The 12,053-nt window shown below is 38.5% G+C and overlaps 1 protein-coding gene across 6 annotated transcripts in view; it reads left to right on the plus strand.

Moving 5' to 3' along the window:
* NUP153 (nucleoporin 153) overlaps positions 1–12,053 on the plus strand; it is an 88,040-nt gene that overhangs the window by 22,287 nt on the left and 53,700 nt on the right. For 5 of the 6 annotated variants that reach the window (XM_040460536.1, XM_040460537.1, XM_040460535.1 and 2 more), the window contains one exon: positions 2,892–3,117. The exons of the other annotated variant lie outside the window; for it this stretch is intronic. In XM_040460536.1, coding sequence (XP_040316470.1) covers positions 2,892–3,117 — 226 coding nt within the window. The remainder of the gene's footprint in view (positions 1–2,891; positions 3,118–12,053) is intronic. 6 annotated transcript variants of the gene reach the window in all.

Genomic DNA, 12,053 nt, shown 5'->3' on the forward strand with positions numbered 1-12,053 from the left:
GAAATTCACAAAAAAATTATTCTACATTAAATTCTTGCTATCACTGCTTCAGGTAACTTACTGCGTCTATCAAGTATGTGTCTTTTTTCAAGTCTTATTTAAACAGTGTTACGTTTATATTTTGTAAGCCTATTCAAATCTTTTGAAATATGTAGGGAGGTGGTAAATAAATATTTAAGTATAGGTAATAAGTACAATAATAAATATCATGTATATTTTTATAAATGCTAAATCCTGGATGTGGATAGATAATCCTTCTGAATAACTAATACTGAGTTACAGTACTGAGAAGGGGAACAGTGAATCTGTGTTTCCAGTAGTGAGTATTTAAAGTTTTTTTTTTCAACATTTATTTATTTTTGGGACAGAGAGAGACAGAGCATGAACGGGGGAGGGGCAGAGAGAGAGGGAGACACAGAATCCGAAACAGGCTCCAGGCTCTGAGCCGTCAGCCCAGAGCCCGACGTGGGGCTCGAACTCACGGACCACGAGATCGTGACCTGGCTGAAGTCGGACGCTTAACCGACTGCGCCACCCAGGCGCCCCAGTAGTGAGTATTTTATAGGACTGTTGGCTTCATGTGTTACTAGAGAGCTTACATTGTTGTAGAGTGGTTCAAAATTTCTGTTTGGAGAATACATGGAAAAATAATTACATATTTCCCAGTGGTTAGCTATACTTTTCATACAGTAGAGAAAATATTGTTCAAGTGCCTGTATCAGTCTTTTCTGTTGACAGGATTTTTCAAGGCTTCTTGGTCTTGGGTTAGCTTTCAGAGTAGATTTATCTATTCTGCCGTGATTTTTAACTATTGTTTTTTGTACCTGCCAATTCGTGTTTTTCCTCCTGTGATTCTTTCCCTGAAGCCCCACAAATGGTACTTTATGAAGGAAATTGTTGCCTAAAATTGGTTATCTCACCCCAGTTTGTTTCTGCTGGCTTTTTCTTCCTCATTAGTAATAAAATTATCAGTATATGTTTCTGTTATATTTTGTAAATTGTGAAGTACTTTCACTTCATTTCATTTGATTTTCGTTATAATTCTCTCTCAGGTAAGAGTAGGAAGGGTATTATTGTTATTTTACCTAGAGTAAATCGAAGTACCGGGAAATACTCAAATTTTATCCTAGATCCTATCAATCCCAAAGCCCATCCTTTCACTTTATCCTAGATAAACCATAGTAGTTGTGTTTGTACCTTAGGTAAGTTACTTTAAACTACACTGTCTCTCTTCGTCCGTAAAGTGACATTATTAATGCCAGCTTCATACGATTATTGTGAGGATTACATTTAATATGTCTAAACTGCTTAGAACAGGGCCTGGTACATAGCAAAGCTACAATAAATGTTAATAATAGTGTTGTTATACCACACGTTTTTTTCTCCCTTTAAAAGTTGTCATAATAAAGTTAATTCCTCAGATCTTCCGACAACCTTTGATGTAACAGAATTTTCCCGTCAGAAATATCTTACTTGCTTTTGAGAGAAAGAAAGAGCGCGTGCACGAGTGCTCACAGGAGAAGGGCAGAGCGAAAGGGAGACAATTCCAAGCAGGCTCCGTGCTCCTAGCGACACAGCCCCGCGCAGGGTTGGAACTCACAAACCAGGAGATCATGACCTGAGCTGAAATCAAGAGTCAGATGCTTAACGACCGAGCCAACCAGGTGCCCCCAAAATCTTAGATTATTTATTCAATTTATTATGTTGGATTAGTTATGTTCCTCCTTGTCTTAAAAAAACTCATATTTATATTCAAATTTTTTTATCTTTCTTAATGTGCAATAAAACAATTGCAGAAACTGTTGAAGGTATTGTTTATGTTGCTTTTTTTTTTTTTTTTTTTTTTTTGCAGTTTTATACCTTTATTTGACAATCAGCGATTAGTTCTCATCCACGTTAACTGTAGATTTTTGAAAGTGGTGACAGGTACATAGATAACCAGTGTATTGAGCTTGTTTGGTGAATCTTCATCCTTGGTATGTTTTCTGACAACTGCACATGGATACGGTATGGCACATTCCTCATTCCTTTGGTCCGGACACCTTTGTTGACCCTGGTGTCAGTGCATACATCTGGAGTTCCTATCTCCTTCATGGCAGATTTCCAGATCTCTGAGTGCCCAAGGAGCACACTTCTTGAAACTCGTTCCATGGATGCTCTTATGAATATTGATGGTGTATTCTCTGGTCACTACCTTTTTGATGGCAGAATGGCCCTTTTTGCCACCCTTCCTTGAGGAAGCCATTCTGCCAGGTCCTGTTTGGAGAGGAAGTGTTGCTTCTTTTAATATGCTGGAATCAAAATGGATGCCTTTAGCTGGGATTGTAACATTTTAGCGTATTATCTCATTACTTAATCTGAAATGTATGGGCTTATTTGATGGCCTGTTGGGAGTTTTTTTTAATTGTATTTTTTTAATAAAGTATTTTTTTTAAGTGTTTATTTTGAGAGAGAGAGAGAGAGAGAGAGAGAGAGCAAGCAGGGGAGGGGCAGAGAGAGAAATCCCAAGCAGGCTCTGTACTGTCAGTGCAGAGACTGATGCAGGGCTCGATCTCACAAACTGTGAGATCATTACCTAAGTCGAAATCCAGAGTCAGATGCTTACCCAGCTGAGCCACCCAGGTACCCTGCCTGTTGGAGTTTTTTTAAAGATTAGAATAATAAGGCCTTTTGGGGGCAGTTATTGATTCATGGGTATGGAAGAAAGAAAAAAAATGGGAATTTCATAATGTCTATAGAATTGTAAAATACCATTATTTTGGCGTAACTCAAGTGTCTGAACTTTAGGAAACTTTGGAAGTAGTTGTGTTTTGCTTGGTAGGGCTTTGTGTAAGTACTAATGTAAAAAGATAAATTTCTAAAACTGCCTTATGTATTTCTCCCTCCAACAGGGCATTCTTAGCAGGGTTACAGAATCTGTTAAGAATATTGTGCCAGGATGGCTACAAAGATACTTCAACAAGAATGAAGATGTGTGCAGCTGCTCAACAGACACAAGAGAGGTACCACAGTGGCCAGAAAATAGAGAAGATGATCATCTGATATATGCCGATGAGGAGAGCTCTAATATTCATGATGGGAGAATCACTCCCGAGCCCACAGTCAGTAATACAGAAGGTACACAGAATGTGAATATTTTGTTATGAGCGATAGGTTTTCATGCCTTAATTTTAAATATCTTTATATTACTTGGCTGTGGTAAATCTAATTAGGTAGTACATAAACCATGTAGGAGGAGGATGATGATCAGGTTCAAATGAGTTACTTACCAGCTTTTTGTTTATTAAGGGAGGCTGATAAATCATTTAAGAGTGCAGTCTCTGGTGTTAGATTTGGAGTTTGAATTTTACAGACTGTCCTGTGGCTTCGGACAAGAGAATCTGTTTTCTCTCAGTATCTTCATAAATTGGTTTGAAAAAAGTAAATGTGAAACCATTAGAATAGGTCCTGGCACTAAGATAGATGATGGGTGAGGAAGATGTGGAATACACACATGCGCGCGCGCACACACACACACACACACACGCGCGCGCGCGCTCAGGAATAGTAAGCAACTATAAACAAGAGGGGATTGTGCCATTTGCAAAAACATGGATGGACCTAAAGGGTATTATGCTAAGTGAAATAAGTCAGAGAAATGAGAAGGACAAACGTCGAATGATCTCATTCATGTGGAGTCTAAAAAAACAAATGCATAAACAAACCGAAAACAGAATCAGAACTATAACAATGGGGGAAGGGGAGTGGGAGATAACAGTCTTCTAGTTATGGAATAAGTCATGGGAATAAAGGGCACGGCCTAAGGAATACAGTCAGTGATAGTGTGATAGAGTTGTGTGTTGACAGATGGTATGTGGGCATAGCATAAAGTATAAACTTGTTGAACTGCTATATTATACACCTGAAACTGGCGTAATAATGTTGTCAAGTGTACTCAAAAACCCTGGGGGGCGGTGCCTGGGTGGCTCTGTTGGTTAAGTGTCCAACTAAGGCTCAGGTCATGATCTCATAGCTTGTGAGTTCGAGCCCTGCATTGGGCTCTGTGCTGACAGCTTGGAGGCCGGTGCTGGCTTTGGACTCTGACTCCATCTGTCTCTGCCCCTACTCCACTTGTGCTCTGTCTCTCAAAAATAAACATTAAAAAAAAGTGTACAATTCAGTGGTTTTAAATATATTCACAGAGTTGTTCAGCTATCACCACAGTCAGTTTTAGGACATTTTCCTCACCATCCTTCTCACCCCCACTTCTCCCCCAAAAAATCTATTCTCATGAATAGTCACTGTCCATCCCAGACAACCACTGATCTGTCTCTATAGATTTGCCTGTGCTGGTCATTTCATATAAATGGAGTCCTTGAATATGTGGTCCTTTGTGTCTGGATTACTTCACTCAGCATGTTTTTCAAGGTTCATCTGTGTCACAGTGTGTGTCAGAACTTTATTCCATTTTATTGCCAGGCAATATTCTGTGGTGTGGATTATTTTGTGTATCCACTCAGTTAATGGACATTTGGGTTATTTCCACTTTTTGAATATTATGAGTATTGCTGCCATGAACATTCATGTGCAAGTTTTTGTGTGGCTGTTTTCTCTTGGGTGTACACATAGGAGTAGAATTGCTGGGTCATACGGTAATTTTAACGTTTTGAGGAATGATTGTTTTCCAAAGTGGCCATACCATGTTACCTTCCCACCCACAGTATATGAAGATTCCAGTTTCTTTACGCCCTCACCAATACTTACTTTCCATTTTTAATTTTTTTTAAAGTTTATTTTTTTATTAAAGAAAATGTTTATTTAGAGCACATGTGCACGCCAGCAGGGGAGGGTGTGGCAGAGAGAGAGCAGGCTCCATGCTGTCAGCACAGAGCCTGACATTGGACTCCAACTCACGAACCTTGAGATCATGACCTGCGCCGAAATCAAGAGTCAGATGTTCAACCAGTTGAGCCACCCTGGCACCCCAGAAGTTTCTTTCTTAGTAATCTCTGCACCCAACATGGTGCTTGAACTCACGACCCTGAGATCAAGAGCTGCATGCTCTTCTGACTGAGCCAGCAGGCACCCCTTTAATTTTTTTATTAAATCTCTTCTAGTAGGTTGAAGTGATAATCTCCTAGTGGTTTTGATTTGCATTTCTGTGCTGGCAGTACTGAGCATCTTACCATGTGCTCATTGGCTGCTTGTGTATCTTTGGAGAAATGGCTGTTCACACCCCCCTTTTCCATTTTTAATTGGGCTCTTTGTCTTTTGGTTGTTGATTGAAAAGAGGTCTTACGTATTCTGGATATAAGTCCCTTATCACTGTAGGATTTGCAAATATTTTCCCCTATTTTTTTTTTATTTAAAAAAAAATTTTTTTTTTCAACGTTTATTTATTTTTGGGACAGAGAGAGACAGAGCATGAACGGGCGAGGGGCAGAGAGAGAGGGAGACACAGAATCGGAAACAGGCTCCAGGCTCTGAGCCATCAGCCCAGAGCCCGACGCGGGGCTCGAACTCCCGGACCGCGAGATCGTGACCTGGCTGAAGTCGGACGCTAAACCGACTGCGCCACCCAGGCGCCCCTTCCCCTATTCTGTGGATTGTCTTACTTTCTTGATGGTGTCCTTTTTTTTTTTTTTTTTTTAATCTTTTAAGTTTATTTATTTATTTTGAGAGAGAGAGAGCAGTGAGCAGGGGAGGGGGCAGAGAGAGAGAGAATCCCAAGCAGGCTGCGTGCTGTCAGCAGAGCCCAGTGCGGGGCTCAAACTCACAAACCGTGATGATGACCCGAGCCAAAATGAAGAGTCAGACATTCAACCAACTGAGCCACCCAGGCGCCCTTTGATGGTGTCCTTTGAAGCACAAAAGTTTTTAGTTTTGTTGAAGTCCAGTTTATCTCTTTGTATATATTTCTTTCTGTATATATATTTTTCTTTTGTTACATGTTTTAACTTATTTATAATTATAAAAGTTTTCTGTGTGTTAAAGTCTTGTATTGCCTAAACAATTGGTGTGTATGGCCTATTAATTTTGGTGGTTGTAGTAATGTATTTTCCTGCCTGGTATGCTTGTAGTGAAACCTAGTGAGAGTGAAATGGGCCTGTAAGAATGATTCTCACTGTGGAGAAATGACGTATCTAAATTTTCTTAGTAATACTTGATTTGGCTTAATTTTTAAATGTTTGCTTATTTTTATTAGAATAACTTAGGAAGTTTTAGTATCTACACCTAGACAGATTTCTTTCAAATCTATTATTACCAACAACCACCTTGAGGCTTTACCTAGTAGGTCTAAGCTGAGTGCTGCTATCTCATTTTTCCCCCTGGACATTGAAGGGAACCCCAGCTTCTCTTTTTTCATTATAGACTTCTGTGTTCCCTAGCCTATATCCACAGTGACAGACACTCTCTTTTCCATCCTAATGACCATGCTTATGAGGATTAACTAACTTGAAGAATTAATCTAGTTCAGGTGTGAGATAGTGTTTCTCATTTTACATCTGTACAGTTCTTTTTTGTCTGTATTTGTATTTTCATTAATGGGATTTATTCAGTGGTTTGCCAAGGTCAGTTGTAACTCAGATTTTCTTTATTGTGTTAAGAAGTTCATATGGTAGTTTTTATGTTACGTGTATGGTACACGTAGACCTTTGTGAGTAACTTCTGAACTTACATTACTATGGAAGATTTCAAACTGCATAATAAGGAGACTACTGCAAAGAACACCTGTGTACCCATTACCCATCTTTGAAGACAGCCAACTATGGCTGATCTTGTTTTCTCTGTTCCCACACTAATTCACCCACTTTCCTACCCTAACTCCTCTAATTGTGCAGAAGCAAATTGTGAGCAGCTTTTAGATACTAATTTCAGGAACTTGATAGTATTTCCCACCTCATTCTTATCTTAGATCTGAATCCTGCTCCTATCTTGAATTTTGTTAGTTCCAGACAGTTCTCTTCTCACAGTGTTGCATTCAGTACTTGTAATCACATAATGTGTGACTTGAAGTCCCACTGATAACTCCTCAGTGTGATGAATATAGATCTTACTAGATAAAACAATTCCATTTGTTTACTCTGAAACGTTACACTTAAATTTGACAATGCATTCTCAAAAAACAACTTAGACATGTCTGTTCTTAAAGTGATGTCAAATTATTGAAAGCTTAAAATAATTTCGATATAACAGTCCTGAATGTTGTTTACTTAATATTAATTTTACCAGTGTAACTTCCATATTAATAGTAACTGGAGCTGGAGAGTATTGTACATTCCTCAAGTGGAGCTGGAGAGTATTGTACATTCCTCAAATAGCACAGTGCAGTAAGAACAGCTCTAGAATCTGTGGCCCATTTAAACTCTGTTGTCTGCAGCCTTATGCCTGTGTACTTCCTTGTGTTGACTGTCTTATCTATTTATCTATCTATCTATTTATTTACTTATAAATAAAGAGACATGGGGAGGGGGCAGAGAGAGAGAGGGAGAGAGAGGATCTTAAGCAGGCTTCACGCCCAGCACAGAGCCGAATGTGGGACTTGATCCCATGACTGTGAGATCATGACCTGAGCCAAAATCAAGAGTCTGACGCTTAACTGAGCCATCCAGGTGCCCCTTGTATTGACTGTCTTAATGATGGTGAGTCTTTGGGTGTTTGGGTTTCTTCTGCTAGGTTAGTGGGATGGATCAGTGAGAATCTGAAATAACGTACATGTTTCATTGAGTCAGTAAGAACTCAGGCCTCTGAAAAGCCCCGCAGTGGCATATCTAGCATATGAGTCGGCAGTAGACTCAAAGTTGTAGACTACTTTGTCTAATTAATGCCATGTGATGATAGATACACTCTTAGACACTGGGCATTTGTGAGTGATGTAAGTCTGTAGACAACATGGCCTTGTTTAGTCTTACTATCCCAAACTGTTCTTTATTGGTCCTGGTTTTGGGGGTAAAGAAGCTCTGTAAGTATTAAAAAAGTAGCATTGCTGTTAGCATCATACCTTCAAGTAGAAGTACATCACAGTAGTTTTCTTTTTCCATTATAGTGTCTATACAGACTATATATTAAAAAAAAAATTTTTTTTAATGTTTATTTTTGAGACAGAGAGAGACAGAGAATGAACGGGGGTGGGTCAGAGAGAGAGGGAGACACAGAATCCGAAGCAGGCTCCAGGCTCTGAGCTGTCAGCACAGAGCCCGACACGGGGCTTGAACTCACAGACCAGGGGATCATGACCTGAGCCGTAGTCGGACGCTTAACCGACTGAGCCACCCAGGCGCCCCTATACAGACTATATTTAACAGATGTCTGCCAATAGCTAGAAAATTGTCCTTTTGTTTTAAAATATACTACAAAATTAGAATACTTTGTATTCGAACAAGCATTTCAGCTTATACATATGTGCGTCCTAAGTGCAGAAAAATTAAAATAGTATAGTGTTTAAATGCCTATAGGTTTAAATGTCAGTAGTAGTAGATTTTCAAACTCCAGCCAGTATCTCTCTTAATTTGAGTGAGCTTGATAAAGAATTATTACATATGAAGCAATTTAAATATTCTATTAAATTTTAAAAATATGTTCCATGAATAGTGATTTTTAAAAGTTGTTTATTTTGAAAGAGCGTGTGTGCGTGTGGTTTGGGGAGGGGTGGGGGAGAGGGAGAGAGAGAGAGATCTCCTATGAGTAGACTCCTATGTTTTTGTCCTTTTGTGGACTGGCTTATTTCACTTACCATGTCTTCAGGGTTCATCCACATTATACCATGTATCAGAATATATTCCCTTTTTAGGGCTGAATAATATTCCCTTACACATATATACCACATTCATTCATTTGTTGATGGATACTTCGGTTCTTTCAGCCCTTAAGCTATTGTAAATACTATTGTCGGGAACATGCTTGTAGAGATCTCTTTGAGACCCTGCTTTCAGTTCTTTTAGGTATATACCCAGAAGTGGAATTGGCTGGGGCATATGGGAATTCTATTTTTTTTTTTTTTTTTTTTTGGAAGAACTGCCAAACTGCTTTCCACAGCGGCTGTGTTATTTTACATTTCCTACCAGTAGTGCACAGGGGTTCCACTTCTTCCATGTTCTTGCCAATGTTTTTTTTGTTATTCTGATAGTAGCTGTCTTCGTGGGTGTGAGTGGATCTCATTGTGGTTTGATTTGTATTTCTCCTGTGATTTTTTTTTTTTAATTTTTTTTTTCAACGTTTTTTATTTATTTTTGGGACAGAGAGAGACAGAGCATGAATGGGGGAGGGGCAGAGAGAGAGGGAGACACAGAATCGGAAACAGGCTCCAGGCTCTGAGCCATCAGCCCAGAGCCCGACGCGGGGCTCGAACTCACGGACCGCGAGATCGTGACCTGGCTGAAGTCGGATGCTTAACCGACTGCGCCATCCAGGCGCCCCTCTCCTGTGATTTTTAATGCTGAGAGCATCTTTTCATGCTTTTCATGCTTGTTGGCCATTTGTAGATCATCTTTGAAGAAACATCTCTTCAAGTTCTTTGCCTGGGTTTTAATCAGATTATTTGATTTTTTTGTTGTAGGAGTTCATATTTATATATTCTGGATATTAACCTCTTATCATATATATGATTGGCAAATATTTTCTACCGTTCTGTAAGTTGCGTGTTCACTCTGTTGATTGTTTCTTTTAGTGCACAGAAGTTTTTAAGTTTAATATAGTCCCACATGTCTGTTTTTCTTTTGTTGCCTATCAGATCCAGGAAATCATTGTCAAGACCAATGTCATGAAGCTTTTTCCCTTCTGATTTCTTCTAGTTTTATAGTTTTGGGTCTTGCTTTTTAGGTCTTTAATCCATTTTGAGTTAATTTTTGTATATGATGTAAGGGTCCACTTCCATTCTTTTTGCATGCATCTCTCCAGTTGTCCCAGAACCATTTGTTAATGAGATTGTCCTTTTTCCATTGAGTAGTCTTGGCACCTTTGTGGAAAATCATTTGACCATGTATGTAAGGGTTTATTTCTGGGCTCTCTGTTCTCTTCCATTGGTCTACATGTCTGTCTTTGTGCTTGTACCACACTAATTTGATTACTTTTTTGTGATATGTTTTGAAATCAGGAAGTGTGAAACTGACAACTTTGTTGTTCCTTTCAAGATTATTTTGGCTATTAAGGGCCCTTGAAGTTTCCATAAGAGTTTTAGGATGGATTTTTCTATTTTTGAGAAAACGTCATTGGGTTTTTGAAAGGCATTGTATTGAACCAGCAGATTGCTTTGGGTACTATTGACATGTTAACAATATTAGTTTCTTCAATGTAAAAACATGGGATGTCTTTCTTTCTTTCTTTCTTTTTTTTTTTTTTTTAAGTTTATTGTGTGAGAGAGAGAGTGTGTGTACCTGAGCACAAGCAGGGGAGGGGCAAAGAGAGAGGGAAAAAGAGAATCCCAAGCATGCTCGTCGTGGTAACATACAGAGCTGTGGAATCACTAAGTTGTACACTTGGAACTGTGTGTCAACTACACTTCAACTGAACAGATTGAAATTATATTGGGGGGTGCTGGGAGGAAGAATATTCTCACTCAGGAACAGGTATTAAATAAGTCTGTTCTGTTCTTTTTACAGGTTCTGTTGCTATTGTAAAATACAAATTAGAAATAGAAAATACAAATGCCATTTGTCCAACTGTTGCTGATTTAGAGGAAAGCTGTTGGTTTTTGTATGGTGATCCTGAAACCACCCACCTTACTGAAGACATTTTTTTTTTAAGTTTATTTATTTTGAGAGAGCGTGTGCATGTGAGCATGAGCAAGGGAGGGGCAGAGACAGAGAGGAGAGAGAATCCCATGCTGACAGCGTGGAGTCTGACATGGGGCTCGATCTCCTGAACCATGAGATCATGAGGTGAGCTGAAATCCGAAGTTGGACCCATTGAGCCAGCCAAGCCCCCTGGGATGTCTTTCCATTTATGTCTTCTTAAATTTCTTTCAGTGGTGTTTTATAGTTCTCATTGTTCAGGTCTTTCATTTTCTTGGTTAATTTCTAAGTGTTGTGTTTTTTTCTGATGCTGTTAATGGAATTGTTTCCTTAATTTGCTTTCCAAAATGTGCATTGTTAGTGTATAGAAACATAGCTCATTTTTGTGTGCTTATTTTGTAACCTCCTACTTTGCTGAATTAATTTATTCCAATGAGTGTGTGTGTGTGTGTGTGTGTGTGTGTGTGTGTGTGTGTAATATTTAGGGGTTTCTACTTACAAGGTATATCATTTGTAAATAGAGCTATTTTATTTCTTCCTTTCCAACTTTGGATGCCTTTCTTCTTGCCTTAACTGTTCTGGCTAGAGCTTGCAATACTGGGTTAAATAAAAGTGGGGAAAGCAGGTATCCCTGTCTTGTTCTTGATGTTAGAGGAAAATCTGTCTTTCACCATTGGGTTTGATGTTAGCTGTGAGTTTTTCATATATGACTTTTATTATGTTGGTGTTTCTTTCCAGTTCTAGTTAAGTGTTTTTATCTGAATCTTATTTTTTGTATAATAGTACTTTGAAACTAAATAATCTGGAATTGTTTTCTATTGCTTATGCTCTTAAGTATTTTTGAAGACAGACTTTGAGGAAGAAAATTACAGAGCATCAAATACAATCCAGCAGCACGTTAAAAAATAGAATCTTCTTACTCACTAGGGAGAGTTAATCTTGGGATATAAGGAATCATTTATCATGAGGGAATTATTAATATAAGTTAGCATATTTATATAGTGGAAGTCTTGTAATTATTTTCTTTCTGGTAGATAATTAATAGGTATTTGCTATGTATTTTATTTAGAATTGTTTATTTCATTTAGAGCTTGCTTAACATGTTAGTCATCCAAAGGCCAGAATCACGTGTAATGGTGAAGCATTAGAAACATTCCCATTAAAATCAGGTATAAAATGGAATCCCATCATCACCACTTCTGGATGTTAAAGATGTAATTAGGTAAGAGGATGTATGTATACATGTAAGTATTGGTAAGAAGGAAGCAAAATAATACCCAGAAAACCCAAGAGAGCCAATTGATGGGAAAAAACCCAAACAACTGATTAGAATAAGAGATTTGT

Source organism: Herpailurus yagouaroundi, unplaced genomic scaffold (genome assembly GCF_014898765.1).
Source record: "Herpailurus yagouaroundi ecotype Mexico unplaced genomic scaffold, PumYag 250, whole genome shotgun sequence".
NCBI classification, from domain to species: Eukaryota; Metazoa; Chordata; class Mammalia; order Carnivora; family Felidae; genus Herpailurus; species Herpailurus yagouaroundi.